General features: G+C 54.6%; 3 protein-coding genes across 3 annotated transcripts; 1 reads left to right on the forward strand and 2 right to left on the reverse strand.

The window, feature by feature from the left end:
* Positions 1-337: 337 nt before the first annotated feature.
* On the reverse strand, positions 338-4,199 carry PNRC2 (proline rich nuclear receptor coactivator 2). Its single transcript, XM_005142433.3, has 3 exons — positions 4,035-4,199; positions 3,082-3,286; positions 338-2,411 (listed from the first exon to the last, which is right to left on the reverse strand). The coding sequence occupies exon 3, from the start codon at positions 2,391-2,393 to the stop codon at positions 1,971-1,973; it is 423 nt and encodes a 140-aa protein (XP_005142490.1). The 5' UTR covers positions 2,394-2,411; positions 3,082-3,286; positions 4,035-4,199; the 3' UTR covers positions 338-1,970.
* A 6,072-nt stretch (positions 4,200-10,271) lies between these two features.
* Positions 10,272-15,399, forward strand: RCC1 (regulator of chromosome condensation 1). The gene is made up of 10 exons (XM_034069432.1): positions 10,272-10,326; positions 10,664-10,747; positions 10,821-11,008; positions 11,745-11,924; positions 12,011-12,107; positions 12,361-12,483; positions 12,702-12,857; positions 13,206-13,325; positions 13,678-13,830; positions 14,047-15,399. Exons 2-10 carry the CDS (start codon positions 10,675-10,677, stop codon positions 14,226-14,228), a joined length of 1,272 nt encoding a protein of 423 aa, XP_033925323.1. The 5' UTR covers positions 10,272-10,326; positions 10,664-10,674; the 3' UTR covers positions 14,229-15,399.
* A 3,124-nt stretch (positions 15,400-18,523) lies between these two features.
* On the reverse strand, positions 18,524-26,197 carry OPRD1 (opioid receptor delta 1). Its single transcript, XM_013131061.3, has 3 exons — positions 25,894-26,197; positions 21,347-21,696; positions 18,524-20,731 (listed from the first exon to the last, which is right to left on the reverse strand). The coding sequence occupies exons 1-3, from the start codon at positions 26,091-26,093 to the stop codon at positions 20,199-20,201; spliced, it is 1,083 nt and encodes a 360-aa protein (XP_012986515.2). The 5' UTR covers positions 26,094-26,197; the 3' UTR covers positions 18,524-20,198.
* Between the last annotated feature and the right edge of the window lie 20 nt (positions 26,198-26,217).

Consider the following 26,217-nt stretch of genomic DNA (forward strand, 5'->3'; position numbering starts at 1 on the left):
GATGGCCCCAGCAGGCTCCATGTGGGCAAGTTCAGTGTTCATTATCAAACACAGTGCTCTGCCAGCACTGTGAGGAGCAAAGGAGAGGACTGTGGTGAAGAAATCTCTTCCCATTTCCAGCTGTCTGTGTGTGGAATACTTGCCAGGGGCCTCAGGCTGCTGCTCCTCACCAAAGATAATCCTACAGCATGACAGGTGAGGATATAAAAGGGAGCACTGAAGTATGTTAATCTGCATTCTGAAGTGTCAAAGCTCTACAGAGCTTCTTGAGCTACCAAACCTATGGGATCCTGCTTTTCCATCACAGTCCTGAATTAAAAAAAAAAAAAAAAAAGTCTTTTAGGGGGTGAAAATAATACTTTATTTGAATTTATTTCCAATTTGTTCCATTAGTAGCCGACAATTTGAGGCTGAGTATACATGATCGTAGCTGGGACACAGCTCATCCGCTGGTGGAGGTCACAGAGTTTAACACAAGTTTACAACTGCAAATTCCCTCTGACTTGGAGCAGATTTGTAAAGGCTGTTCTGAACAAACAGAGAAATCACATTTCATGATGCACAATGCTCCCTGCCATGTTAAAGCACTTTATTAATGATTATGAACCACCTTTGGGTTCTGCTGCTGCAGTGGGATTGGTCATTACAGGCAGCACCAAATACTGGTGACAAGCAGGGGTATGGTTTAAAAACAGAAAGCTTGCAATTCCACAGGATGTGTTTTCCATCCCTTAACACACACACACACACAGGACACCAGGATCCTCAACTGCACCAGCTTTTAAGGGGTTCAGGTTTGATTTTTAGGTTCAGGTTTTGGTTTTTATTTAAAAAAAAAATCTAAATAAGCCTTTTTTTTTTTTTGCACTGATTTACTTTAAGAAGGAGCTCATACATTTTCATTGCATGTCAAGTGCAAGGGCACAGCCACAAAGGTTTTGGATTTTTTTTCTTTTTTTTCCTTTTTTTTCTTTTTTAAACAAAATATCTCTTACGTCAGGCCACATACACCCCGTGGCCATCTTACATTCAGCAGTTTTGTACTAAAAATATTCTGTGCAGGAAAGCCCAGCAGGAATTTACATATGCTACAAAGTTTTACATGTATTTACATGGCTCTGTCTTCCCTATGGCACATGTCAATGCTGCCGGGCCCTGCTGCAACTGCCTTGTTACAGGGTCACACATTTAAGACCCGTCTAAGTAACTACTCCACCATTCTCAGATGTAAGAACTGATCCAACAGGTATTTGGGAACCCCTCGGTGCAGTGGGAAGATAACAGGGTTTAGGTTTCAGGCAGTCACCCAGCACTGCAGGCTCACTTGCTGGGGTTCCAGTGCAGATCCCTCTTCTGCTCAGTGGGGGAGGCAATTCCATGTTTGTTGATGTGTTCTGCTTGTCTCTTCACCAACATGCACCAGAGCCCCCCTGGTCTTAGTCTCAGGCTTGAAACACTTCTTTGCTAATTCCAGAATGCCAAACAAGGCTCACCAGTGCAAACAAGAGCCCGGTCTGTGTTTGTCCTGGTGCCTTGGCAGAGGTTTTATTTCACTAGCCAGTTTGAAAAGCAGCAAATTACCTGACTGAAGCTTTCAGTGCAATTGTTTTTTCCACTTAATGCTGCGTTAAGTTAGGCCAAAGCTGGTTTTGTACCATACCAAAAAGTAGTCACAATGCCAATTGGGGGAGACAGTCCCATTAAACTCTTACAATAAATACAAAAAATGGTGACTGCAGTTTTGATTAGATTGACTATAGAGAAAATTTCTATTTCACAGTGAACACAGCACACAGCTTGAGGTAAAACATGAGGGGAATGTAAACTTCAACCCCTTTTGTCCAAGTGACTAACTATATGCAGCAGGAACATTTGGTTCTGTACACCTGCACATCTAAAATGAGGACTAACAATTCTCAACTTTTAAATCCTGTAAATTTAAATAACTTTACAAATGTGAAAATTACATCTCAAGCCTGGACCTTAAGTAATGTTTTAAGCTGAAATGTCATTATTTCTTTATCTGAAGGTTTAAAAGAAACAGGTACCCAGTGGCTGGGTGGCTTGGGAAGGACACTGGGCGAGGGCGGCTCGCTGAATTTTGCTCCGGCGTAGTTCTGATTGGGTTGAGGTGTGAAGAACAGGTTGTGATTCGATAAAGTCGGGCTCCAATTCTGATTCTTGGGGAAATGAACATTGTTCTTCCCCCCTTTCTGCATGGCCTGCCACGCACCAGCTGAGGAGTTGCATCCGTGCCCTCTTTCTTTCTTCATGTAGGTCTTCATCTGCGAGTTCTGGTCTTTATTCTTCTGCCTGTTTTTAAGTTGTTGATGGTTCTTGGTGGGATTTCTAGACTGGGGAACTGGAATGTTGAATCTTTCTCCACCACCCATCTTCAACTTAAATGTCACCTGTGCAAAGAGAGGACAAAGTCAGTGGAGTCTGCAGGATATTTTAAGTGTTGGAGAATGTTTGGATTCTAAGCAAGGGGGCTGAAATCCATCTAAGCAAGACTTCTATCAGTCAGAAGTAGTGGGTTTTTTTCTCCATTACTGGATACCTAAGAACGCAGCTGCCATACTCTGGAGAACTGGATTAGAATGCCATGTTACCTTCCAAATGGGAGGTTTCTGACTCTGCAGTAGCTTACCACTCCTGGTGCAGAGGGCTGGCCAGCACATCACACACCAGACCATCCATCCCTGTCCCCCCACCAGCAACCAGAGCTCTGTCTGCCTGGCTGGCAAAGTGCCACTCCTGCAGGCAGTCCAACTCCTGAACAGAATGTGGAAGATGCACTGCTTGCAAAACACAGTGCCAAATTCAAGGTGTTGGAGTTAAATCCTGAAGCCATTTAACCAAGATCTTTACACCAAAAGGTCTGGGCAGAGTTCACACTGATAAAGCCACTCCCAGTCTTTCCAGTTACCCAAGAATTACTGAGATAAACCCAAAGTGAACTGAAAACCACCTCAAATGGAGTTTAACTTTGCAACTGATCTTACAAAGCAGACAGTTAGATACTATCAGGGTACTTGGCACCTCCAGACTCCTACAGCACCCTTCCTCTCCCCCATTTACCTTTCAGTTGTCTTCTCCGATTCCCCACTCTCCAAGCCTTGCCCCCTTTCTTGCTTCCAAGCCTGAAAGCGGAGGTGCTGCCTTTTGCTGGACTCCTTCCTTTGGCTCAGGACAGAAGTGTTCATGGGCTGATCCGCTGTATTCAGCCTGGGAGCCGAGCCCAACATCGGATTCTCGGCACAGACGCTCCAAGGGAGAAGTCCCACTGCATAAACGAGAATAAAGCTTGAGTTCAGGTTAACAAAAACTCCTGCAAATCCGAAGGGGAAACAAAAAGCTAAAATCATTCAGAGAATTTATAGCCAGCTGTGTCTCTTACTTGTGAAAGATGAGAGTTCAAACTGAAGACACGCGGCAGTATTTATCCTATTCTACTCCTAAACTTCACTATCATACCTAGCATATCACAAAGAGAAGCACTTTTCCCATGCTCTCTGTAGACATCTGAAGAATTTTAATGGACGAGCAAAAATCTCTTCTTGGGGCGGAAACAACCGAACGCAATCGAGAACGCTTTGGGATGAAGTCCCGAGGGCATCGCCCCTGAGCCCTTCCGCCTGCCCCCCCCCCCCCGATCCGACCGCGCCCCGCTCCCCTCCTGACCCTTCTCGCCTTCCCCAGCAGCTCTGACAGCGATTTCCTGCTCCGCCCGGGGCTCATCCTCGCCTTCCCTTTTGAACACTGAACCCCCCCGGTGTTTCCGGCCGCTGTCACTTCAGCCACCGCACCCCCGCCTCTCCGGAACCCTTCGCCTTGTTGCGACTCCAGCGTCGTTACCCCCCCGGGGCGGCCCTCACCGCTCCCATCTCTTCGTCCCCAGCCTTCCTCCCTTCCTCTACCCCTTACGGCCCCCAGGCCCTCGTCCCTCCCGGCCCCGCTTCCCCAACAATGGGGCCGCCCAGCGAGCACAACATGGCGGCATCAGCGCCCGGCCCGGCCCGCTCTTCCCTTACCGACTTCTGTCTGTTCCGTTCGCCCACACGCAGACACACTCGCGTTACTGTAGAACCCGGACCCGCAGCTCCTCCGCCGCCACTCTCCGGCACCCCCCAGCAAAGCACAACCCAGGCCGCTCCGCCAGGACCCCCCACTACCTCTCTATCTCTCCTACACAAAATGGCGGCCGCTCCCCTACGCCGTATAACACCCCGGCCCTTCTCCCCCGCCTCCCGGCCCGCCTGGCTCAGCCAATAGCAGCGCTCTGCCTGCTCCCTCCGCCAATCCCAGCGGGGTCCCGCCTGTTGCTGGGAGGGGCCAGGGCAGACTGGGTGGGCGGGGCCTCCGTTTGAATCTCCTCAGCGCAGGGTGGCCGCGCGGACAGAGTCCCGGTACCGGCTCCGGGCAGCGCCCCCGCCACCCGGCACCCACCCACCCACCCACCCACCCATCCATCCACCCACCCACCCACCCATCCATCCATCCACCCACCCACCCACCCATCCATCCACCCATCCACCCATCCACCCATCCACCCATCCATCCATCCACCCATCCACCCACCCATCCACCCGGCTCCCACCGGGGAGCCACCGAACAAAGCACGGAGATCCCCCGCAGATGGAGCGTGTCGGGCCCGAACCCCGCACCTGCGCTATGGAAGTGAATTCATTACCTCAGACCTGCGCTTACTTCACATAACCACTGACCAGCACCTTGTCCCATCCCCGGGCCTTCAGGCACCACCAGGGCAAAGGGAAGGGCTCCCGAGAGAAGCTGCATCTTTAAAGGTTTATTTCTTGATGCAGTGTTATTCAGAAAGACACCAGGTATGTTTTAATACACAAGGTGTGTTGACATAACCAAGCCCAGACCTTTGTTCGTGTTCTTTATTATGTGTTTGTAGAAAGCACGCTGAGATTAATGTGTTTTCCTCCCTTTGCTCTGTGTTTCTCGGTACAGTGTTATGGCTAAGATCCCTAAGGTAGCTTTCATTTAGACAGAAAACAACAGTATCAGCTGTAACCATTGAAGCCTTGAAAATGTACTAGTTCAAACAAAGCAGAATTTTTTTGCTTTGCCTTTTTTTAGTGTGTTTATATCTGCTAAAATATCATCTTATAGAATGGTTTGGGTTGGAAGGGACCTTACAGACCAGCTCAGTGTGCAGATGTTCTTAAGTCAGGACATGTCACTGAGACTTAAACAGCATTTTACTGGCTGCCAATGTGCGCTCGCATCTGGGGAGCAGAACAGCCCTGGACTTGCAATTCAAATTAAGGATGACACAAGGCCTCCTAGGTTTTCCTGACTATCGTAGCTATTTCACAAAACCTCTTGCCTTTCACAGCTGGTTTCAGGCTCAGGCTGACACATTTAGCCAGAGGGGAGCCAAAGATGTCAGTGATAAACCAATCCTGTATTCATGCAGGCTGCTCCAATGGGACACCAGGAAAACAGCTGAATGCCACAATAAATTGTGTCATTTGAGTTCAAATCCAGGAACACGGGGGGGGGGGGGGGGGTGTTTTAAATCAAGGGGCAGGAGGTTCAGAATATCCTAACTCCACAATGCCTGCTTGGAAGCAAAGAGAAAGTTACCCCCGCTCTGTACTTCAGCAGCTAAAGGCGGGCAGGTTTCCTTCCCTGGAGGAAAAGGAGATGGATCTTCCCAGAGCTGCAGTAACCCTGGCATGCACAGCAGCACTGGCTGCCATGTCCTGAAGCCACAGCACAGACTTGGTCCCAGTGTTCAGTCTTGACCCCTTCTCAACAAGATCTGAGACTGCTTTCATAGAAACCGCTTCAGTCCCTCAAATATGATTTTTAAGCCCTCTTTCTTTTCAATGGCCTCGACACAAGACTTCTTGCCCCAGAGCATACAGCCCTATGTCCATCTAAGGTACTGATGGGAGCTGTGTGGGCTGCAGCAAGATGCCTCCAAGGAGCAGCTGATCCATGCCATGCAGTCCTTCATCTGCTGAAGGCCAGGTCCAAGAGACTGTGCCCCTCAAACACGTGCTTGAACAGGGGAGCACTTCCACCCTGACTGTGCTGGGCACTGCCAAGTGGTAACACAGCCTCAGTGACCTCAGCTCCACCACACCTTTGCTACGTGCTCCTATAACCTAGTGTACGTATTTTCTTGTGCAAGTGTCTGCTCAGGCTGGGTTATTCTGCTTCCTGCAGAAAACCTGCAGCTGACTGCAATAACTGCAGTTTCCTCACATTATCAGGGAGCCAGTTTCATCACTAGGATCTACCCTGCTGAAATCCTCCTCTCAGCCCCCCACCTTGTACTGCCACAGTGCCAACAAGTCCAGGTTTTCCTGAGCCACTACTGTTTTTCACACTACACCTCCATTCTCTCCTAAATGAAGTGTTAACACCAACCTGGGGAATTAGCTCCATCTGTGCTGGCACTGCAACAACTAGCAGTTTCCACAGGCATTCCAGTGAAGACAAAGTCCCCAGAGCTCCATTAGCCCCAAAGTGAAATGCTTCCAGCTGTGACTGACATAGCTCTATCCATGCATGTCTCCATGCCAGAGCATTTTAGGGGAACTACCCACTGGTGGGTGCTGCAGGAAATGAGCAGCACAGACGCGTTATTCATTATGTCAATAGTGAACCATTACCCCAGTTTTATTCCACAGGTGACAAGCTTCCATTGGTACATGACTTTGAGCCATAAAAAGTAAACACCTTGGGGTTACTCAGAGTCCCGTGACACACCTAGAACTAGTCAGATGTTTCCATCTGAGCCAAACATTAACTGGGGTAACAGTCTGCCTGGGTTTTCCTTGTGTGGGGCTTTGTTGAGTTTGTATTTTGTTACAATTCTGCACAGAAGTATTAAGTATACAGTAACATTTGCAATGTCCTTTATTCTGTCTGGCAGAGGATTCCATTTCCTCAATCAAATCAAGCTCAGGAAATCCACAGCAATGATCTGCCAAGGAGATAGTTGAGTCTCCTGAGTGATTAAAGAAGAGGTACAAAACACAAACCCAGCAGTCCAGTACAACTATGAACTGTAACTGCTTAAAGCTCCTTACAAGTTTGTTGTTAAATAAAGCAGAGGCAGGACATAAAGATACTTTCTGTATAAGCTGTAAGTATGTATGTGTAGGTAGGTGAGTGCCCAACAGCATCTGAGCTCCATCATCTCCAGAATGAGGTTTTGCTCCTCTGCACTGCTGCAGCCAGTCCCACGCTCAGGAGTGTCTCTGAGCACATAGCTCCTGTGCATGAGCACAGCAGGCACCTTTGTGCATGAGCGTGCACACAGAACCCAACAGGCGCAGCACCACATGGACAGACACAGAGCTGACTGAGGAGCAGCTACCAAAGCCCTGAGCCTTATGGCCCAGGGGGGTTTAAAGGGCTTGTGCTGAAGCAGCTTCACAGCAGCTGATGGCCAAACCTTGTGTGTCTATAGAGCACATGAGGCATGCCCGCCGAGTCACACCCTGTCCCTTCTGTCTCCCAGCTCCCTGCTCAACCCCACCCCAGCACTGAGTCACAAAGCCTGAAGGCACCTTCAGCCCGTTTCAACCAACCCCATCAGCAGGGGAAGCGTTTCCTCCCTCACCCCCCTCACCGGCAGGGATGTTGCTCGGTGCCCATGGCAGAGACTTGCCACGGTAACTGCAGTAACTTCGGCAGCACCGGTACCTGCCGGAAAGCAACCCCTGCCTCGGGAGCAATGGCGGCCACAGTGCCTCGCTAATGACGTCCGCAGCATTGCCTCGGTCACAGTGGCGGCGATATTGCCACGGTAACAATGGCGGAAGGCAGGCCGCGTTGCTCCGTTAGCAATGGCAGCGACAGGCCTCGGTAACGGTGGCGGCGACATTGCCACGGTAACTACGTTGGCGACGCTGTCTCTCTAACAACAGCGGGGACGTGACCGCAGTAACAATGGCGGCTACCTCGCTTCGCCAGCTATGCGTCTGCGCACTGCCTGCTGGCTGCTGCCCCCTTGCGGGCGTCCCGGGGCACTGCTCCCGGAGCCGAGGAGCCAGGGCCGGAGGTGGCGCTGGGCATCCCCTGCACGGGTTCATTGGCGTACTGGTGGCACCGCTGCAGAAGTCTCCATATGTGCAGCTCCCTGCCCTGGCTCCTCGGCTCTGGGAGCAATGCGTGCTCCAGGACACTGGAGAGCACTCGGCACTGACTCAGTGTAGAAATGGGGCTTTATGGGGCTGTCGTGGTTTAAGCTGGGTGAGCTGCCTTGTTGATGGCGCCGGTCTGCGGGGGTGCAGTTGTAAGGGCTGCCCAGCAGCAGCTGCCTGTACTGCCACCTCGGGCCTAGGAGCACACTATGAGCTGTGCTCCAGGACACCTGCCTGTGGCTTACAGGGAAGAAGCACAGAGAGAGTTTCAGGGACAAAACACAGCCCAATTGCAAGCTGGTGGGGCTATTCATGGGATCCCTGTGTGTAGGTGATGAGCACTACCAACCAGGCATGCTTTTTCCTTCACCAAACTACCAACACTTGAAAATTGACTCCTGGTGCCACCTTTTTGTCACTGCTCTACTTTGGTTCTCTTAACAGTGAATATTTCAGCAAATAATCCAGTACAGAACAAAAGCAGTAGAAAAATCACATCAAAATTCTGGTTTTGGTGAAAAATACATTCAGTACCTGATAATAAATATAATGGGATGTACTAATAAACTATATTAATAAAGCTAAAGAGCTCCTATAAATATAATACCTTAGAAAAGAAAACCCTGCAGAAATACTAATTAACACATACATTGGTAAAGCCTGACATGTCCTGAAGCTATTCCATCAGCTGATTCCATTACAGTAAATAACAAAGCACAACAGCACAGAACACCACACAAGTCTAAAATTACAGAACACACACCAGATAAGTGCCCTGATTGAACCCCATAGACCTGAATGAGCTCACTAGGGAAACACTGTGCCTTACGTACCCCAGTCAGCACCCATAAGCCATCCCTCAATGCCCTGGGGCAGGGGTGCACTGAACCACCAGCTGGGATAAAAGGGGCAGGATGAGCGATGTTTTCTTGTTGGGCTGATGTCTGGAACACCGAAAGGGTCAAAGAGACAAAATGATTCTTCAACACAGCAAAACCAGCAGCATTTTCCCCAGAGCTACATCCATATTCCAGGTAGCCCAAAACCAGACACCATAGAGACAGCAGAAGGATGGGCTTCTGAGTGGCAAAGCAAGGCTGTATTGCCACGTTGGTGGCACTGTTCTGGAGCTCTCTCTGGGTAGGTAATGCTAAGCACCAGCTTTATGTCCTGAGCTTTTGGCTGAGGGAGCAGAGGCTGGATGATTAAACTCTGTAAGGTGTGCTCCACGACACCTGATAGCAGGCACCAGAGAGGAAAGTCAGTACAGAGAGAGAGGTTTCGTTTTAGGTGGGTAAAGGAGGAGTGACAGGAACGCTTTCCCTCTTGGCTCTTCAACTGTAAGAGCAAGGGTTGGACATTCACACCCTGTGAGCTGTGCTCCACGACACCCGGGAGCAGGCACCGGAGAGGCAGCGCGCAGATGGGGTTTCAGGTTTAGCTGGGAAAGGGAGGAGCGAGAGCAATGTTGGTGACACCATTGCAGAGCTCAACGTGTGCAGAATACACCCAGCACCAGCTTTCTTTTAAGCTGCTACCATTGGAATGAGGCCTACTTTCCCAGCACAATGGTTGTCACTGGAGCTGTAGGCTTGTGCATCTCTGAACCCTAACCCTGAGCCTAAACCTAATTTAAGCCATCACCATGGAGATGAGGTCTACATGGCCCTGCACTATCCCTGGGCTATTTGAGAAAGCTGTGGAAGGAATAACGTTGGCGCTGTTTAGTGCTCCCATTGGCATCCCTTTCACAGCTCAGGTGTCCCTGGAGTTGTAGGCTTTGTGGATCTCTGAACCCCAACCCTAAGCCTCAACCTAACTGAAGGCCATGGGGATTAAGCCTGCAACTCCAGCAATACAGCCGGGCTGGATGAAAAAGCTGTTGGAGATCACTGCAGGGAGAAGCTCCCCAGCAGCAGTTTCTGTCCTGGCTCTTCGGCTGTGGGAGCAGGGAATGGCCGGGAGCGGGCACCGGGAAGTTAAATCACTGCCTTAAAGCCTTCATCTTTCCCCGCTGGTCCCCCTCCTCCCTCACTGCATGTCCCAGCTCCGTCCCTTCCCTTCCCTTCCCCCCGTGTGGGCGCTCCCGGTGCCGAGTCCTCCAGCCGGCAGGGTGCGCTGTGCCCCGCTCAGCGCCGTTCCGCCCATGCGCAGTGCGGGCTCGCTTGGCTCCGGTGGCAGCGGAGCGGAGGTGGGTGCGTGGCGCGGCCCGGGGCTGAAGCCGGGGGGGGGGGGGGGGGGGGGGGGGTAAGATGGCGGCGGGGGTCGCGGGTGGGTCCGGCTGAGCCCCGGGGCCGCTCTCGGTGCTGCGGGCAGCGCAGGCGGGGTTGGGCCCGGCGAGGACCTGCGCGGCGCACGTGTAGCGGCGCGGGCGATTCAAACTGTGGCGGGCGGGGAACGGCTCCGTGCTCCCGTAGCCAGCGGGGAGCAGAGGGCGGTGCTGAGGCCGGGCCCAGGGTGCGGTGGAGGAAGGGGGTGCCCCCCCCCCCCCCCCCCACGGTGCCCCCCAGCAGCGTCTCTGTGGTCAGATCCCAGCACCATGTCCGCGAAGCGCTCCGGCAGGAAGAAACGGGTGTCGGAGGAGGATTCTCCTGGGAGGAAGAGGACTAAAGGTGAGGAAGAGCCCTGCGCGTTCTCCCCCCCGCTCCCGGCCATGTGCTATCCGTACCGTGTCTGTCTCCTCAGTGAACCACCCCTCCCACGGCTCGCAGCCCGGGCTGGTGCTGGCGATGGGGCAGGGCGATCTTGGCCAGCTGGGCCTGGGAGAGGATGTGATGGAGAGGAAGTACCCAACGCTGGTGCCCCTGCCGGAGCTGATCGTGCAGGCAGAAGCTGGGGGGATGCACACGGTGTGCCTCAGCCACACAGGGAAGGTTAGTGCAGAGGGTTGTTGAGCCGCGCTTCCCTGCGGGCTCTGGGATGTGTTCTGGAGCAGGGAACATCCTGCTCTGCACACGGAATCCCGAGGGTTGGAAGGGACCTCGGAAGATCATCGAGTCCAACCCCCTGCAGAGCAGGGTAACCTGGAGTACACACAGGAACTTGTCCAGGCGGGCCCTGAATATCTCCAACGTAGGAGACTCCACAACCCCCCTGGGCAACCTGTTCCAGTGCTCTGTCACTCTTACAGTAAAGGAGTTCTTCCTGATGTTAACGTGGAACCTCCTATGCTCCAGTTTACACCCTTTGCCCCTTGTTCTACCACTGGATATCACTGGAAAAAGCCTAGCTCCATCATCTTGACACCCACCCTTTACATATTTGTGAGCACTGATGAGGTCACCCCTCAGTCTCCTCCAAGCTAAAGAGACCCAGCTCCCTCAGCCTCTCCTCCTAAGGGAGGTGTTCCACTCCCTTTATCACCTTTGTGGCTCTGCACTGGACTCTCAAGCAATTCCGTGTCCTTGAACAGAGGGGCCCAGAACGGGATGCAGTATTCCCGCTGCAGCCTCACCAAGGCAGAGTAGAGGGGGATGTGCTGCTCACCTCAGCTCTCGGGATGAGCACTGTCTCCACGCTGTGGACCACAGCGTCTTAGGGGCTCAAAAGGATAACCCAGCCTGGTGGGTCTCTGGGAGCTGTCCTGACCAGCTCGCTCTCTGTCTGCAGATCTACACCTTTGGCTGCAATGACGAGGGTGCCCTCGGACGCGACACCTCTGCAGATGGGTCTGAGAGCAGGCCGGGGCTGGTGGAGCTGGAGGAAAAGGTGGTGCAGGTGTCTGCAGGGGACAGTCACACGGCTGCGCTGACGGAGGACGGCAGGGTTTTCGCCTGGGGCTCTTTCCGGGTACGCTGATGCCTCGCACGCTGCAAGCTCTGCTGATGGTCGCTGCTCCTGTGACTCAGGTCCCTGCAATGTGTGTCTCCACCCAGGACAACAATGGGGTGATCGGCTTGGTGGAACCCATGAAGATCAGCCATGGCCCTGTGCTGCTCCAGCTCAGTGTCTCCGTCATTAAAGTTGTCTCAGGTGAGCAAGGTGTGCGTGGTGCACGAGGCCTTTCCAACGCTTAGGAGAAGGTGAAGATCCAGAGGTTCCATGTCCTTTTCCTCCCTCTTGGCTGTTTGTCTTCTGTGGCTCTTGAGAGAATAACGGACATTGTGTCTCCTCCACCCCTGAGGGTATTGTTAATATTTGACACAATCTGATGTAAGGTGCCTTACAAGAGTGCCCTGTCTTGTGAGCCTGCAGGGTCAAAGCACTCACCCTCATCTCTTCCCAGGGAATGACCACCTAGTGATGCTGACAGAGGATGGTGACCTCTTCACGTGTGGCTGTGGTGACCAGGGCCAGCTGGGGAGAGTGCCACAGCGCTTTGCCAACCGAGGAGGAAGGAGAGGTCTACGTGAGTTACTCTGGGGTTTGGTGGCACCCAGTGCTGCATCGTTTGGTCTCAGTTCTGTGCTTTGCAGAGGAGCAAAGAGCCCCAGCCCCTTCCCCTTAAAGGAAAACCTCCTCACTCAAGGGCTCCTGTGTAAACTGAGTTCAGTGAGCTGGATTTGAGAGGGAGGAAAAGGGTGTAAATCATCAGTCCTCCTGTGACACTGTGTCTTCTGCCCCCAGCACGGTTGCTGGTCCCCCAGTGTGTCCCTGTCAGACGCAAAGGCAACAAAGGCAAATTGCGTTTCCAGGATGCCTTTTGTGGGTCTTACTTCACTTTTGCCATCACAGAGGAGGGACACGTCTATGGATTCGGCCTCACTAACTACCATCAGCTTGGTGAGCTTTACGTCCATCCCTCCAGATCTGCCTGCCTTGGTCTGGGATGTGGTCTTCCCAGTCCTTGCTGCCCTGGCCTGGTGGGGGGGGGGGACACTGCTGGATGTCCTGAACACCAAGCACCACTGGAGACACCAGAGCTGGGAAATTGGGGTGGGGGGGTTGCTCTGCAGAGCTTTGGGTTTAGGTCCCAGTCCCTGCAACCTGTGGGGTTGAGCATTGATTGATCTGGGGGCTTTGTTACTCTCTGGTGGGGTGAAACCCCGGGGTGCATGGCTCAGTGCCGGTGCCTGGCCTGACCATGCCTGTGGATCTGATGTGCCTGGGTCCGTGTGTCTCACCCTGCAGGCACCGAGGGCACCGAGCCCTGCTTCTCCCCGCAGAACCTGACGTGCTTCAAGAACTCCACCAAGACCTGGGTCGGCTTCTCGGGAGGGCAGCACCACACAGTGTGCGTTGACTCGGAGGGTGAGTGCTGGGGTCATGCAAAGCAGGGTGGGGGGAACCCATCGAGGTGGCCTTCGTCCCAGCGGAGGGGGTGTTGGGGTGACAGTGACGTGCTGGAGCTCCCCCAAGTCCTGTGTTCAGGGCAGCAAAGGGCAAGGTGAAAGAAACCTGGAGCCTCTTGTGAACTCTGCTCTCCCAGGCTCAAGAGTGTGTCTGGACATGCGTTCACCTCCTTGATTCTGGGGGACTGAGGGGTCTCTGTGCCACCCTGCACCTCCTGGTTGGGAGCAGTGATGCTCCTCCATGTCTCACACGGAGGGGCTGTGTCCTGCTGTGTGCTGCTTCCCCACCTCCTGTGTGTGCTGTCCTCCAGGTAAAGCCTACAGCCTGGGCAGGGCAGAGTACGGCCGCCTGGGCCTCGGGGCTGGGGCACAGGAGAAGAGCATCCCCACAGTCATCCCTGAGCTGCCCAGCATCTCCTCTGTAGCCTGTGGAGCTTCTGTTGGCTACGCTGTCAGCCGTGATGGTGAGAGCTTGGGAGCACTGTGCTTCCCCACCCTCATCCACCCTTCCTGGCCCCCCTTGCCTTGGCTGTGTGTGATCAAACACCTCCGAGCTGCAAGTGCTGCTTCTCTTCCTGCTGTCTCTGGTACCCATCACTGAGCTCAGGGGCTGGACTCCCCTTGGCTTTGGCTGCTTGGTCCCTTCCTCGAAGTCAAAACTTGCATCACCTCCTTTGCAGGCCGAGCATTCGCCTGGGGCATGGGCACCAACTACCAGCTGGGCACAGGGGAGGAGGATGACCTCTGGAGCCCCGCGCAGATGGTGGGCAAGCAGCTGGAGAACCGCATGGTGCTGGCCGTGTCCGGTGGTGGGCAGCACGCGGTGCTGCTGGTCAAGGACAAGGAGCACCAGCTCAGCTGAGCCCTGTGGGATGATGGGAGCTGCACACGCCCCCCCCCCCCACCTTTCACTAGGGATTGGTGGTTGGTTTCCAGCTCTGGTGTCCCAGCACTGGCAGTGAGGAGGGCAGGAGGCTCCTGGAGCTGGGAGCAGACTCTGGGGCTGGAGCAAGCCTCTTCAGGGATGCTCCTGGTTTCTCCCTGTGTGTTATCTATCTTCCCACAGTGCCCAGTGCTCTGTCAGCTCCCCTGGGTTGGCTTGGTCCTAAATTTTTCAAGTTCTTATGTTTGAAGCTATTCCTGGCCTGGCAAAGCTGAGGTCCTTGTTCTTCACTATACAGAAGGATTTGAGCATCAGGCTTTCCATGTTCCATCCCCGTAACCTAAACATCTTTTACCTCTCCAGCACGGATTTGTCTGCTGGCACCCACTGGACCCCTCTCGGCTCATTCTGGGGGGAGCTCCTTGCCCAGGGGAGCTCTCGTCTCACACCAGTGCTTGGCGGGGACTCACTGCTGGGAGCCTGTGGGGGGGATGCTGCTGGACAATCCCGATCCACACTGTACACCTTGGCTGCTGGGAAAGGGAAGGGGGACTCTGCCTCCCACCCAGCACCACTGACACAGCTGAGCCAACCCCAGTCAGCCAGGCCGGGATCAGGTTCCCCCTCTCCTTCCTGCCTGGAGCAGCCTCCTCCAGCGCTGCTGTTTGTAGTCCCACTCTTTCCCATTCCCTTTGGAAACCCAACTAAATCCATCCTACGGGTGGGGATTTGGTTATTTTAACTTGATTTCCTCTGTCCTCTGCTGAGAAAGGAGCTGGATTTGCTGTTAGGGACTTGCTGAGAAGACTGCCAAAGCACAGCTATGCATTGAGTCGCTTGAAACAGGGTTCCCTCCCCATTGCCTCCAGTCTCCATCCAGCTGGTCTCGTTCCCTCTGCCTGCCCTGCTCCATCTTCTCTTTTCACGCTGCATTCCAGGTACCTGGACTGAGAAGAGGGCTCTGCAGAGTTTCGGTTTTCTATGTTAAGATACAGCAATAGGAGGAAGCTGGGGGGGGGGGGGCTGGGGCTTCACCAATGTGTGAGAGTAGGTTGGGTTTTTTTAAATAAATGTATTTTGGCTGATTGAAGAAGACAGGGGAAAAGAAATGTAATCTTTTGCTATTTGGAATAAAACAAGCTTTGATAAACCTGGGGCTCCCTGTGCCTTGGAGGGTGCTGGGGCCACCCTTAGGGGGCTACGGTGCTGAGCTCGGGTGCAGTTGCGGGACACGGCCGCGGGACGGCAGCAGGAGAAGGGGATGGGGATTGCGGATCCCGGTGGGACCGGGGCAGGGATCGTCCCCCTGCGCTGGGCAACGGTGATGCTGAGCCTTGAGCGCTGTGTTCAGCTCTGGGGAGACCTTGAGGGGCTGGTTAGAGCCAGAGAAGGGCCCTGGAGCTGGTTCAGGGCCTGGAGCACAAGAGAGATGGGGAACGGCTGAGGGAGCTGTGGGGTTCAGATGGAGAACAGAAGGCTCGGGGGGGACCTGATGGCTCCCTACAAGTGCCTGCAGGAGGATGGAGCCAGGAGGGGCTGGGCTCTGCCCCCAAGGAACAAGGGATGGGACAAGAGGAACCGGCCTCAAGCTGCACCAGGGCAGGTTTAGATGGAGCTGAGGAACAATTCCTGCCCCACAGGGTGCTCAGGCATTGGAACAGGCTGCCCAGGGCAGGGCTGCAGGCACCGGCCCTACAGGTGTGCACACACCCCATAGACGAGGTCCTCAGTGCCATGGGGCAGGGGTGGCCTTGGCAGGGCTGGCAATGGTTGGACTGGGTGACCTTAAAGCAGGTTTTTCAGCCTGGTTGATTCTATGGTTCTGTGCTTGTCCCCATCACCCTCCCTGATTGCAGGACCATCCCCGGTGTCTCTGGGCTTCCAGCACCACCTCTCCCACCACAAAAGGCTGGGTTTGTGTTTGGTGCTGCAGTGCTGAACTCCAAAGGGCTCTCTTCCCATGTAAGCATGAAGCTGGGGTGTGTGCCCATGGGAAGTGTTTTAACGCCAAGGATGGAGCCTGGAATTTGCCATCACTTAATATCACTGCAGCTGATGCTGCTCTCCAGGGACCATCACCCTCTGATGCTCTGCTATTCAAAGTGACCTGCTGCTGCTGGCTACCTGATGGAGAAGTTGCTTGTTGTCCTGGGCCTGATTCCCAGCAACAAGCTGGGAATGTCTTGTTCCCAAAACCAGCACTGGTGTTTTCCTATCCCTTCCAGGGGGAAAAACCCACCCTGGGCTGCTTTGCCACCCTTTTCCCATCAATGCCACTGCAACGCAGTCGGCTTTGCAGAGTTCTGCTGCTTTTCATGTGTCTTTGAACTTCACCAACCTATTTATAGCTAAGAAACACAGAGAGAGACTTGATCAAGGGGGATGTGGGTCTCCTCTGGCACGGGGGCAATGCTGACAAGAGCTGCTGTGGGCCAGGAGCCCTCATCCCAGTGTTCCCACTGCTCCTCATCCCTTTTGCATCCATCCCCCAGGTAAGGCTGGATGGAGCTGGTGGTACCATCCTGTGTGGTCACCCCAGCGCTGAATCCTACCAGGAGCTGATGCAGATCCCTCCTCCATCTCCTGCAGGGATTGCTCCCATTCACTCATCCTTGAGGGAAGGGGAAAACATCCTGTTGGGAGTTGGTATTTTCGGGAAAGAAGAGGATAAAAAGGGGCTGGGGAGAACAATAGGGTTTAAGCTATTGGGAGCTGATGAATCAGCTGTCATTGTCTTGGAGCTGGAGTGACACTTCAATGGGAAGTTGCTGGGAATTGGGGGAAGGATGAGCTCACACATGGGGGGGAGAGGGTGGCTGAAGGAAAACAGCTTCATTGAGGAAAGGGAAGCATCTCATTAATGGGGTTTTGCACCAGCAGAGCGAGGTGGGGGCGTTTTGGGGGTGAGGAGGAGGGAGGGATTGGGGTCCTGTGGTGGGGCTGGGGGGGGACCTTGGTGCAGAGCTGAGGTTCTCCATCACCAGACCCTTTGTCATTGCCAGGGGGGTCTTTGATCGGTGGCTCCAACCCCGCATTCCTGGTCCCCATCTGTTGCTATTGGAAGTGCCTGAAAGGCTTTTAATTTACAGACCCAAGATGGGAATGTGGGATTTGAGGCTTTCAGCATCTACAGAGGACGAGCCCTGGTGTTGGGAGGCTCTGTTGTCTCTGGAATGAAAGCGTTTTGTGTGGTGGGAGTGGGGATGCGAACAAAATCTACCTCTGCACTGCTCCTGCGGGATCTGCCGGGAGGGAATTGCATTTTCCAAGGGGTTTGGGGGTTGCTGAGTTGATAGGTGTAAAATCCCAGCCTGGTTTGGGTTGAAGGGACCTTAAAGCCCATCCAGCTTTAATCCCTGCCATGGGCAGGGACCCCTTCCACTGGAGCAGCTGCTCCAAGCCCCAGGCAAATTCCTATCATTAAGGCTGGGAATCTGGGCCAGTATCTTCCAAAAGGCCAAAAATTGGGGAAACTTCTCAGGACATCCCTTGGGAGCAGGATCCTCGGGACACCAACCACCCCCTGGCTCATTGTGCTCCCCCCATCCCATTTGGCCTATGAAAGGAGGGAAGAAAAGGCCTAGAAACGATTCCTGGTGTTGGGTTTTCCCCTTTCCATGAGGAGTTCTAAGCCAAGCAGCAGCTCTTTGGCACTGAGAGCCTGAATCCAGCCCCGGCTGCTGGGAACTCTCACCAGGAATGCAGCTTCCTTCATTTCCATGTGCATAATAACACAGTGACAAAGTCAGCCTAAACCTGCCGAGTGCTGCACCATCACACGTGTAGGGATGGAGCCTGCGATGTCTGGGTGGATTCTGTGGGAAAACGAAGGAAAACAGCGCTGGCTGGAAGAGCAAAGCGGTGTCAGGCTGTGCACATGGTCCCAGCACAGAAGAAATGCCTTAAGCTCCCAAGAGGCATGGATGAGGAGCAGCGTTACCGGCTCCAGCACCGCTCCTCTGCATCCTCACTAACCCCCATTAGAAATGTCATCAGAGCCACAGCTGGAGCTGGGCCATGAGAATACAACTGCATATCCCCCCCCCCCCCAGGGCCAGCGGGTGCTGCAAGGCTCATGGGTACCGGGGCTTGCAGAATAACCTGGGCCTGGGGGGCTCCGGATTTCCTGGAGCTGGGTTTTCCCAATCCAAAGCATGAATGAAGAGGTAGCTCCTCTCCCATCACTCCCCAGCACACCACCCTGCGCTGGGCCCTGCTCATTTCCAGTGCCCCACGGTCAAAGGAGGGCTGGAAGGTGCTTGCTAGCTCTGATTTTATTGATTCCTTGCTGTAGAAAGCACAGTTCCTGGACAGAAATGACACCGAAACCCCCAAAATCACAAGGGCTGGAGCTGGAAACATTGGCTAAAGCACTTAGAATCATAGAATAGTTATGGTTGGAAAGGACCTTAAGATCATGCAGCTCCAAGCCCCCTGCCACTCAGTGAGATCCCAAGCTCCATCACACACAGGGGTGAGCTGGCATCATGTCCATTCCGACAGCTACAGGCAGAGATATACAGGTATGTACAGACACAGGCACACAGGGTGCCCTCCAAGCTGCAGCACGGAGGGAGATGCCCTCTCCACAGGTGATGGGGGTCACCTCTCCTGGCCCCCAGTGTCTCTGGGCACCTCTGTTGCTGTGGTTGCAGGCATTGCTTGCCTTGGGGTCAGTATTCCCAAGGGACACTGAGGTGGGTTAAATCAGTGATCTGGGGTCATCACATCATGAATCAGGATCATAGGAATTGGGGATTTAAATGGAGATACCCAGCTGCGGTGCAGCTCCGTGCTGCTGAGGGGTTTGCCTCCAGCTGGAAGTGGAGAGCTGAAGGGAGGTCTCCCTATTTCCCCCTGGAGCCGATCCTGCCTTGTGTCTTCCATCCAGGGAAGTGCTGAGCATAAAACCCCCAAACCTCTGCCTCCTGTGGACTGTGGATCCTCCCTCAGTGCTTCCATGACCTCCATCCCTGCTTGGGGGATTATGGAATGATGGTGATGTTGTGTCCCCCCATCTTCTACATCCTGTCCTTTCTGGCCCTGCTAAAGGGGACCTGGGCAGTGCAGTCCTGTTGGTCCTTCCTCATTCCTTTAGCACTCCTCACATCCCCCCAGCTTGCTGCCTTCATGAGATCATTCTCAGCCTTAACAGCTTTGGAGGCAGATGGGTGAGGAGCAGTTCCCTGTCATCCTGATGGATGCTGGGCATGGGAAACTTGGCATCAGCCAAGATGTGCCCTGCTTTATGCCCTGCCCTTATCCATGTTCCCAGCATCACATCTGTATCTAGGGCTGCCCCGGCTGCAGTCGGAGGTCTCTGAATAATACAGTGATGACATGAACAGCACAAAGTTGTCCTCTGGGGACAGTCCCAACGTGGAGAGCTCCAGTAATGGTTTTCCTATGGATGTGGAGCTCTTTGATAAGGGTCTCTGAAGTGGCATCCTCTTCTCCTCTTGTCTCTGAATGGTTTTTGGACCCAGGGGGATGGAGTGAGACCTCATGATGTGGCATCACCCCTGGCACAGTCCCCTTTGGCCATGGGAGCGTTTCCCCTCTTGCCATGGGCTGTGGTGCCCTCGTGGGCCATGCAGGAAGAGAAACTCATAGGTATTCAATCACGGTGTCCGAATGCTTGGGCCCTGGGCCCTTGTTGTGTCTATGGGGCTGGCACATTGTCCCTGGCAGCGGTGGGAGCAGCTCTGCCCAGGTTGCGTCTCCTGTTGGTCCCCTCCATCACTCCATGAGTCCTGACTCCCTCATCCCTGCTTCTCCGGGATGGAAAACCCCTTTCCAGTCCCTCGCCCTCCGCGTGAGCACAGCCCCAGCGGCAGGCCCCGGGCCAGCGCTCTGCTACAGCTCCGTGGTGGTGACCTGGGTCACTTCTGAGCGCAGGTCATCCCCTCCATGGCCCCGGCAGCCCCGCTGGAGGCTGCCCACGTCTAGTCATAGCGGCCTGGTGCGGGCTTCCGAAGGGGTGCACGTGGAGACGCGCTCCCGTGTGGTGTTCCTGGCCCGGGAGAAGCTGCTCTGGTCCAGCCGGGCTCGGAAAGGGAGGCAGAACTCTCGGAAGCACCTCTTGAAGTTCTCATCCAGGAAAGCATAAAGGACGGGGTTGAGGCTGCTGTTGGTGTAACCCAGGGCGATGCAGAAGTGCAGGCTGGCCACCACGTAGGGGTTCTTCTTGTCGATGTCCACCAGCGTCCAGACAATGACGAAGATGTGGATGGGCGTCCAGCAGATGATGAAGGCTGCCACCACCACCAGCACCATGCGTGTGATGCGCCGCAGGTTGCGGTCCTTCTCCTTGGAGCCCGACAGGAGACGGACGCTCTTCAGGCGGAGAATCATCAGCCCATAGCAGATGGTGATGACCAAGATGGGGACCATGAAGGCAAAGATGAAGACGCAGATCTTGGTCACAGTGTCCCAGTAGATGGGAGGGTCGGGAAACTGGAGCGTGCACAGCACCATTCCGTCTGTGGAGGAGGGAATGATCAAAGGAGGAACCAGTGGAGTGTCTGGTTTGCTTCCTGCTCAGTCATGGCCGGGCATTGCCCATGTGTGTCCTACACCTGCAGAGATACTCAGGACCCTGGTGCCAAGGGGATGTAGTGGGTGCAGTGATCCAGGGACTTGCTCCCTGCAGGGTTTCCTGGGCTTCTCCCTGTGGTGGACGTGTCCCCATTGTACCTTCCACTGAAACAGGTCTGCCCAGAGCTTTCCTAGCAGCCAAGGGTGCCTTTCCTAGCCCCTAGTGTCTCCACACAGGACCTCAGTGTGGGCCAGGCTGAGGACTTTGTGATAACACTGGGGGTGGGTTTAGGCACTTCCTTTGCACTGCAGGAGCTGGGGGGAGGCATTGGTTGCACTGGAGATGGGGAAGGGGTAGGGAAATTTCTGGGACAGTTTCTAACCTCTGCAGCTAAGATGGACAATAAAACCATGCCAGTTTTCCATGGCTTATGATCCCGTGAAGGGGTGTCCATCGCTAAGCTCACACCTGCTACAAGACCGGGTTGCTTGGGTTTGATAGGTCACACCTGGGATGGACAGATGGGACAAGAGGGGACCATGCCCCAGAAGCCACTTACCTTTTGATTTAGTGACAGCCATGGCCATGATGGGCACCCCGATGAGGGAGGAGAGCACCCAGATGCAGACATTGATGATCTTGGCCTTGGCTGGCGTGCGGAAATCCAAGGCCTTGACCGGGTGGCACACAGCGACGTAGCGGTCCACGCTCATCATGGTGAGGGTGAAGATGCTAGTGAACATGTTGTAGTAGTCAATGGAGAGCACGACTTTGCATAGCAGCTTCCCAAAGGGCCAGGTCTCCATCAGGTACTTGGCGCTCTGGAAGGGCAGGGTGCTGGTGGCCAGCGCGTCTGCCAGGGCCAGGTTGAAGATGTAGATGTTGGTGGCTGTCTTCATCTTGGTGTACCTGGGGGTGGCAGAGAGGGGTGGTCAGGGTGGGATCACCATGTCCAAGGATGCCTGTGCACACCCAGTGTGATGAGGAGCAGGCACAGCCTGGCTTTGCTGGCGGCTTGCAAGGTGCCATCAGCCTCAGAGAGGTGGTGATGTGCCTGTCTGCAGCGCTGGTATGCTCATGGATGGGTTGGGGTGGAAGGGACCTTAAAGCTCTTCCAGCTCCAACCCCTGCCACGGGCAGGGACACCTTCCACTGGAGCAGCTGCTCCAAGCCCTATCCAACGTTCATTGCCTTTATTTAAAGGCAATCTGAATTCATTTCAGAGAAGTCACTTCTCCAATGACATCAACTCACCCCATTTCCATGCGGGAGCTGCACAATGTCCTTTACCTCCCAAAATATCCTTTATCCAATTTTCCAGGGAGTAAATACTGTTTCTCTCCCTTGTTTCCCTGTCGAGTCGCCATGCAGAAATTGAATGGATTACACCCGGAAAGAAGCCATCTGGAAGCAACCCAATTAGCCAGGCAATTGCTCCAGAGCCTTTGGAGAAGCCTGCCTGCCTTGGCCATGGCATGGAGCATGCTTGTTCTGCTCCCTGTCACGTCATGGTGAGAGGAACACCCAGTGCCAAAACCCTTCCGGAAGGGATGAGGTGGTTTTGGTGAGGACAAGCCCTGGTCAAGGTGATGCTTTGAATGTCGTGGCTGGTTGGAAGTGGATGCGCACCCCCCTGCTGAGGGAGGCTGTGAGGGTCCCCAAAGGGCAGCGCATTGGGGTTGGGGCAGCTCAAACCCCTTCCAGCAAGTTCTTGTTGTTCAGAGCAGCCTCCACAGCCCCAGGCTCATTTAGATGCACCCTCATTAAGCAACGAAAGTGTCAGTTTGAACACAAGCATCTCCATGCATGGATAAATCTGCCTGGAGCATCCCCAGACCCGAGGCAGAGAGGAGACAACCCCTTGGTTGCTGGATGAGAGGTTGATCAACACAGCTCATGGAAGAACCCTATTGTGTGATGGGGTGCATGGAGTAAGCAGGTGAGTAGCTCCTATCTCGGATGGTTGTTGCTCTGCTGCCCTGGCCCCAGACCAGGAGAGCAGGTTGATGCAGGAAAGATGTTCCTAGGCTTGGTGGTACCATCCACCCCTTTCATTTTAGCCCTTTCTCCATTAGAGGATGGAGACTCTTTGCGTTACACTGATGATAGCACCAGGGGCTGCTAAATCTGTTCTTCAGTGGAAGAGCAGCTCTCAGGTCCCTTCTCATTCACCTTGGCTGCAAATGGCAGCCCCTTGCCCAAGGGTGGGAATATTAGAGTTGAACTTGATTTTATTTGAAATATGGCATTAAAAAAAGAATTACAAATGCCTTTTCCTTGAAAAGTCCTTTTTGCTTCTCTCTGGTGTCATTTTCATTTCTCTTTTGCGTTATTTTCACTTCTCTTTGGTCTTATTGCCAGGTTTTGCCTTGCTTAGATGAAAAGCTAGTCATTTTGGGTAGATTCACACTTCTTTGATCTCTGCTTCGTGAGTACAGTGGAGAAAACATCAGTTATTCACACTGTGCTCTGCCAGGCGTGTTTGGCTTCTCCAGCCCCAGCCAGATGTGCCAACAGTGGGGGGAAAGGGATGGATCCTCCTCCCCAGGCTGTGCTGGTGGGGGGAAAGCAGGAATGGGGATGACTGGGGTGATGGGGATGACTGGGGTGATGAGGATGACTGGGGTGATGGGGATGGCAAAAGTGACTGGGATGATGAGGAGGATGGGGGTGATGGGGATAACTGGGGTGATGGGGATGATAATGATGATGGGAGTGATGGGGATGGTGAAGGTGAGTGGGGTGATGGGGATGACAGTTGAGCCTCCACAGTTGGGGTTTCAGGACAGGATCCAGCCCCTTCCAGGATTAGGCTTCAGGTCAAACCCACTGCAGAGGGTGGGGGGGGGTCCATCCTGGTGATCCCCCCAGTGCTGCAAACGAAGCTGCTGCTCCAGATAAGAGGTTTCTCACCCACAGCAGAGCTGATGGAGCTCCCCAGGCTGCCAAACCCATCATAATTAAACGAGTGCCTTAATTGGGAACTGATACACTTGAACGAAACAGCCTGGAAGGCGCTGATGGAGAGATGAGGCTGGAGGGGATGGGGCCAGCTCAGGGCAGCTCAGATTCCATCCCGGCTCCCAGGTAGGGAGCTCTTAACTTTCCACACCTCTTGTCAAATGAAGCAACAGAAACCACTTGGAAAAGCCCTGGAGCAGCGCTGGGTGCAGCAGTGCTGCTATGGGAAACAGTGCTGCATCCGCAGGGCCACCCCTGGCAGCAAGGTCTGAACCCAAGCTGATCCTGTCTTACAGCCTTATCCTGCATGGACACGGCTTTCCTGTCCTAAACCTTGCCAGCAAACCCCTGCGGAACCACGTAAGGACCAAAGGCACCTGCTGAGCTCTGTGTGTCTGCAGCCCCTCCTGTCCCAGGGGCAGTCATTCATCCCTTGGGAGATGTGTTTCATCCCAGTATCAGTTGGTGGGTGGCAAGCCGTGACATGAGATCTGTGGTTGCTGTAGAGCCAGGCTTTCTAAAGTGTGGGTACCATTAGGTTACTCAGCGAGTTCAATCAGGGAGATGTCGTTTGCACATTAAAGCTTTGTTAAAATGCCCCCCCTCCGAGAGCAGAGGCAGCGGGAGGGGGCTAAGGACTCTTATCCTTCCCAGTGACAGCAGACCTGGTGGATGTCTCTGCAAGAATCACCTTCATTTGCTTCTTCAGACCAGAACTGGCTTCGAAAGCTGCTTGGAGTGGATGACAAATCCCATTTGGTGTCAGGTAGGGGCAGTGAGTGACACCCCCATCCCATCCCATGCCCATTGCCCACCCTCTTGGATGGTTATAAATAGGCTGCTGGGCAGCCTGGCATGCCTCATGGGCATGTTTGAGGCTGGTTTCCTTCTCCCTGGTGAGTCACCACATCCATCTCATGCACAGGCAGGGCCGGGCTGTGCTGACTTCCTGAGCATTGCTCTGCACTGAAAGTGCTGGGGGGGAAATGGTTCTCAATGGGCACTTGGGGGGGGTTGCCCAAACCCAGCCACAAGCACCAGGGGGGTTCGGCCCTCGCAGGGGCTACAGCAAGCCCTGGGGTGATGAGGACTGGGATTAACCCCACGGATCCTGGGCCCCCTCTGGTGTGGGTGCTGTGAAGCCCATTGCTGACAGTGGTGTGATGGGGAGCATGGCTCCTGCCCCTGCTGCTGCTGTGCTCTGCAAGGCTTGGCTTTATCATCATGTATTAACCACAGCCTCGGCCAGGTCAACCCATCCCACCCAGACAGGGGCAATCACTGTCCTGGACAAAGGGGCTGTTTGTACAGGCAGGAAGTGTTGCACCCCAGCACAAGCATTAGGCTGGGTACAGCAGCATCCCCCTACTGAAAAGGGGGGCATTGAGGGCTCCTGTTTCCTCTTTGGGGTGCAGAGATCCAGAAGACCCCTGCTCCCTGTGCAGGGAAAGCCTTGGCAGAGGCACCTCTGCAAGCCAAGGTCCTGCACTGGTACCTGGTTTGCCACTGCAAAGCTGGATGGAGCCCAAGTGGGGTTCAGGGTCCCCCAGGACCTGCTGCTGGAGGCGGCAGTGGGTGCTGGGGGGGCCGCTTGGCAGTGGTGCGAGCTGGGGTGGGAGATGCGGGCTCCTGCTCTTTGTTAGAGAGAAGCCGGAGTCGGCGGCTGCAGCAGCAGGAACGGGAGCTCCCAGCGGAGCCGGGAATGGGCTGGGTGATTAATTCCTGCTGTGTGCATCTCAGGTGCTAGGGATGGAGCGGGCAGGCACCAGCGGAGCCTCTGCCTGGCTGTGGGGCTTGGGAGGCTCCCTGTGAATGGGGCAGCTTCTGTTGGTGCCATTCATGTGCTACCTGCTCCCAAGCACCCAGCGCACGGTGGCTCCTGCTGCTGCCTCAGTCACAGCACACACACAGCCCCGGTGCACCCCCGCTCCTGCTGCTGGTCCACACCGGGGGATGCTCGGTCCAGGGGCACACTTACTCCTATTGCTCTCACACTCGGTGCACTCTCACCCCGGTGCACGATCACTTCTGCCGCCTCGCACACGTACCTGGGACACGCTCACTTCTGCTTTGTCTCATCCCCATCTCCCCAAGCTGCACCGTTCACCCCCGTGCCCCCCATTCCGTCCCGTCCTGGGCCCTCACCTGACGATGCCGTACATGACCAGGACGTTGCCCAGCAGCCCCACCACGCACACCACGGAGTAGAGCGCGGTGATGACGATGGCGATGAGGATGGACGTGGCGTTCTTGGCTGGCGCTGGCTCCGTGCCGTTGGCTCCAGGCAGGGGGCCCCAGGAGGTGCTGTTGCCCCCGCCGGTGCCGGCAGCCGTGGGCAGCTCCATGGCCCGCAGAGAGCGCCGAGGGTTCGAGTCCCGCTCCCGGCAGCAGCCGCCGCCTCTCGCACCGAGCGGCGGACGGGGACGCTTTATAAACCCGGCGTGTCCCCCGAGCCACGTGCCTGGCGCT

Source organism: Melopsittacus undulatus, chromosome 14 (assembly GCF_012275295.1).
Source record: "Melopsittacus undulatus isolate bMelUnd1 chromosome 14, bMelUnd1.mat.Z, whole genome shotgun sequence".
Taxonomy (NCBI): Eukaryota; Metazoa; Chordata; class Aves; order Psittaciformes; family Psittaculidae; genus Melopsittacus; species Melopsittacus undulatus.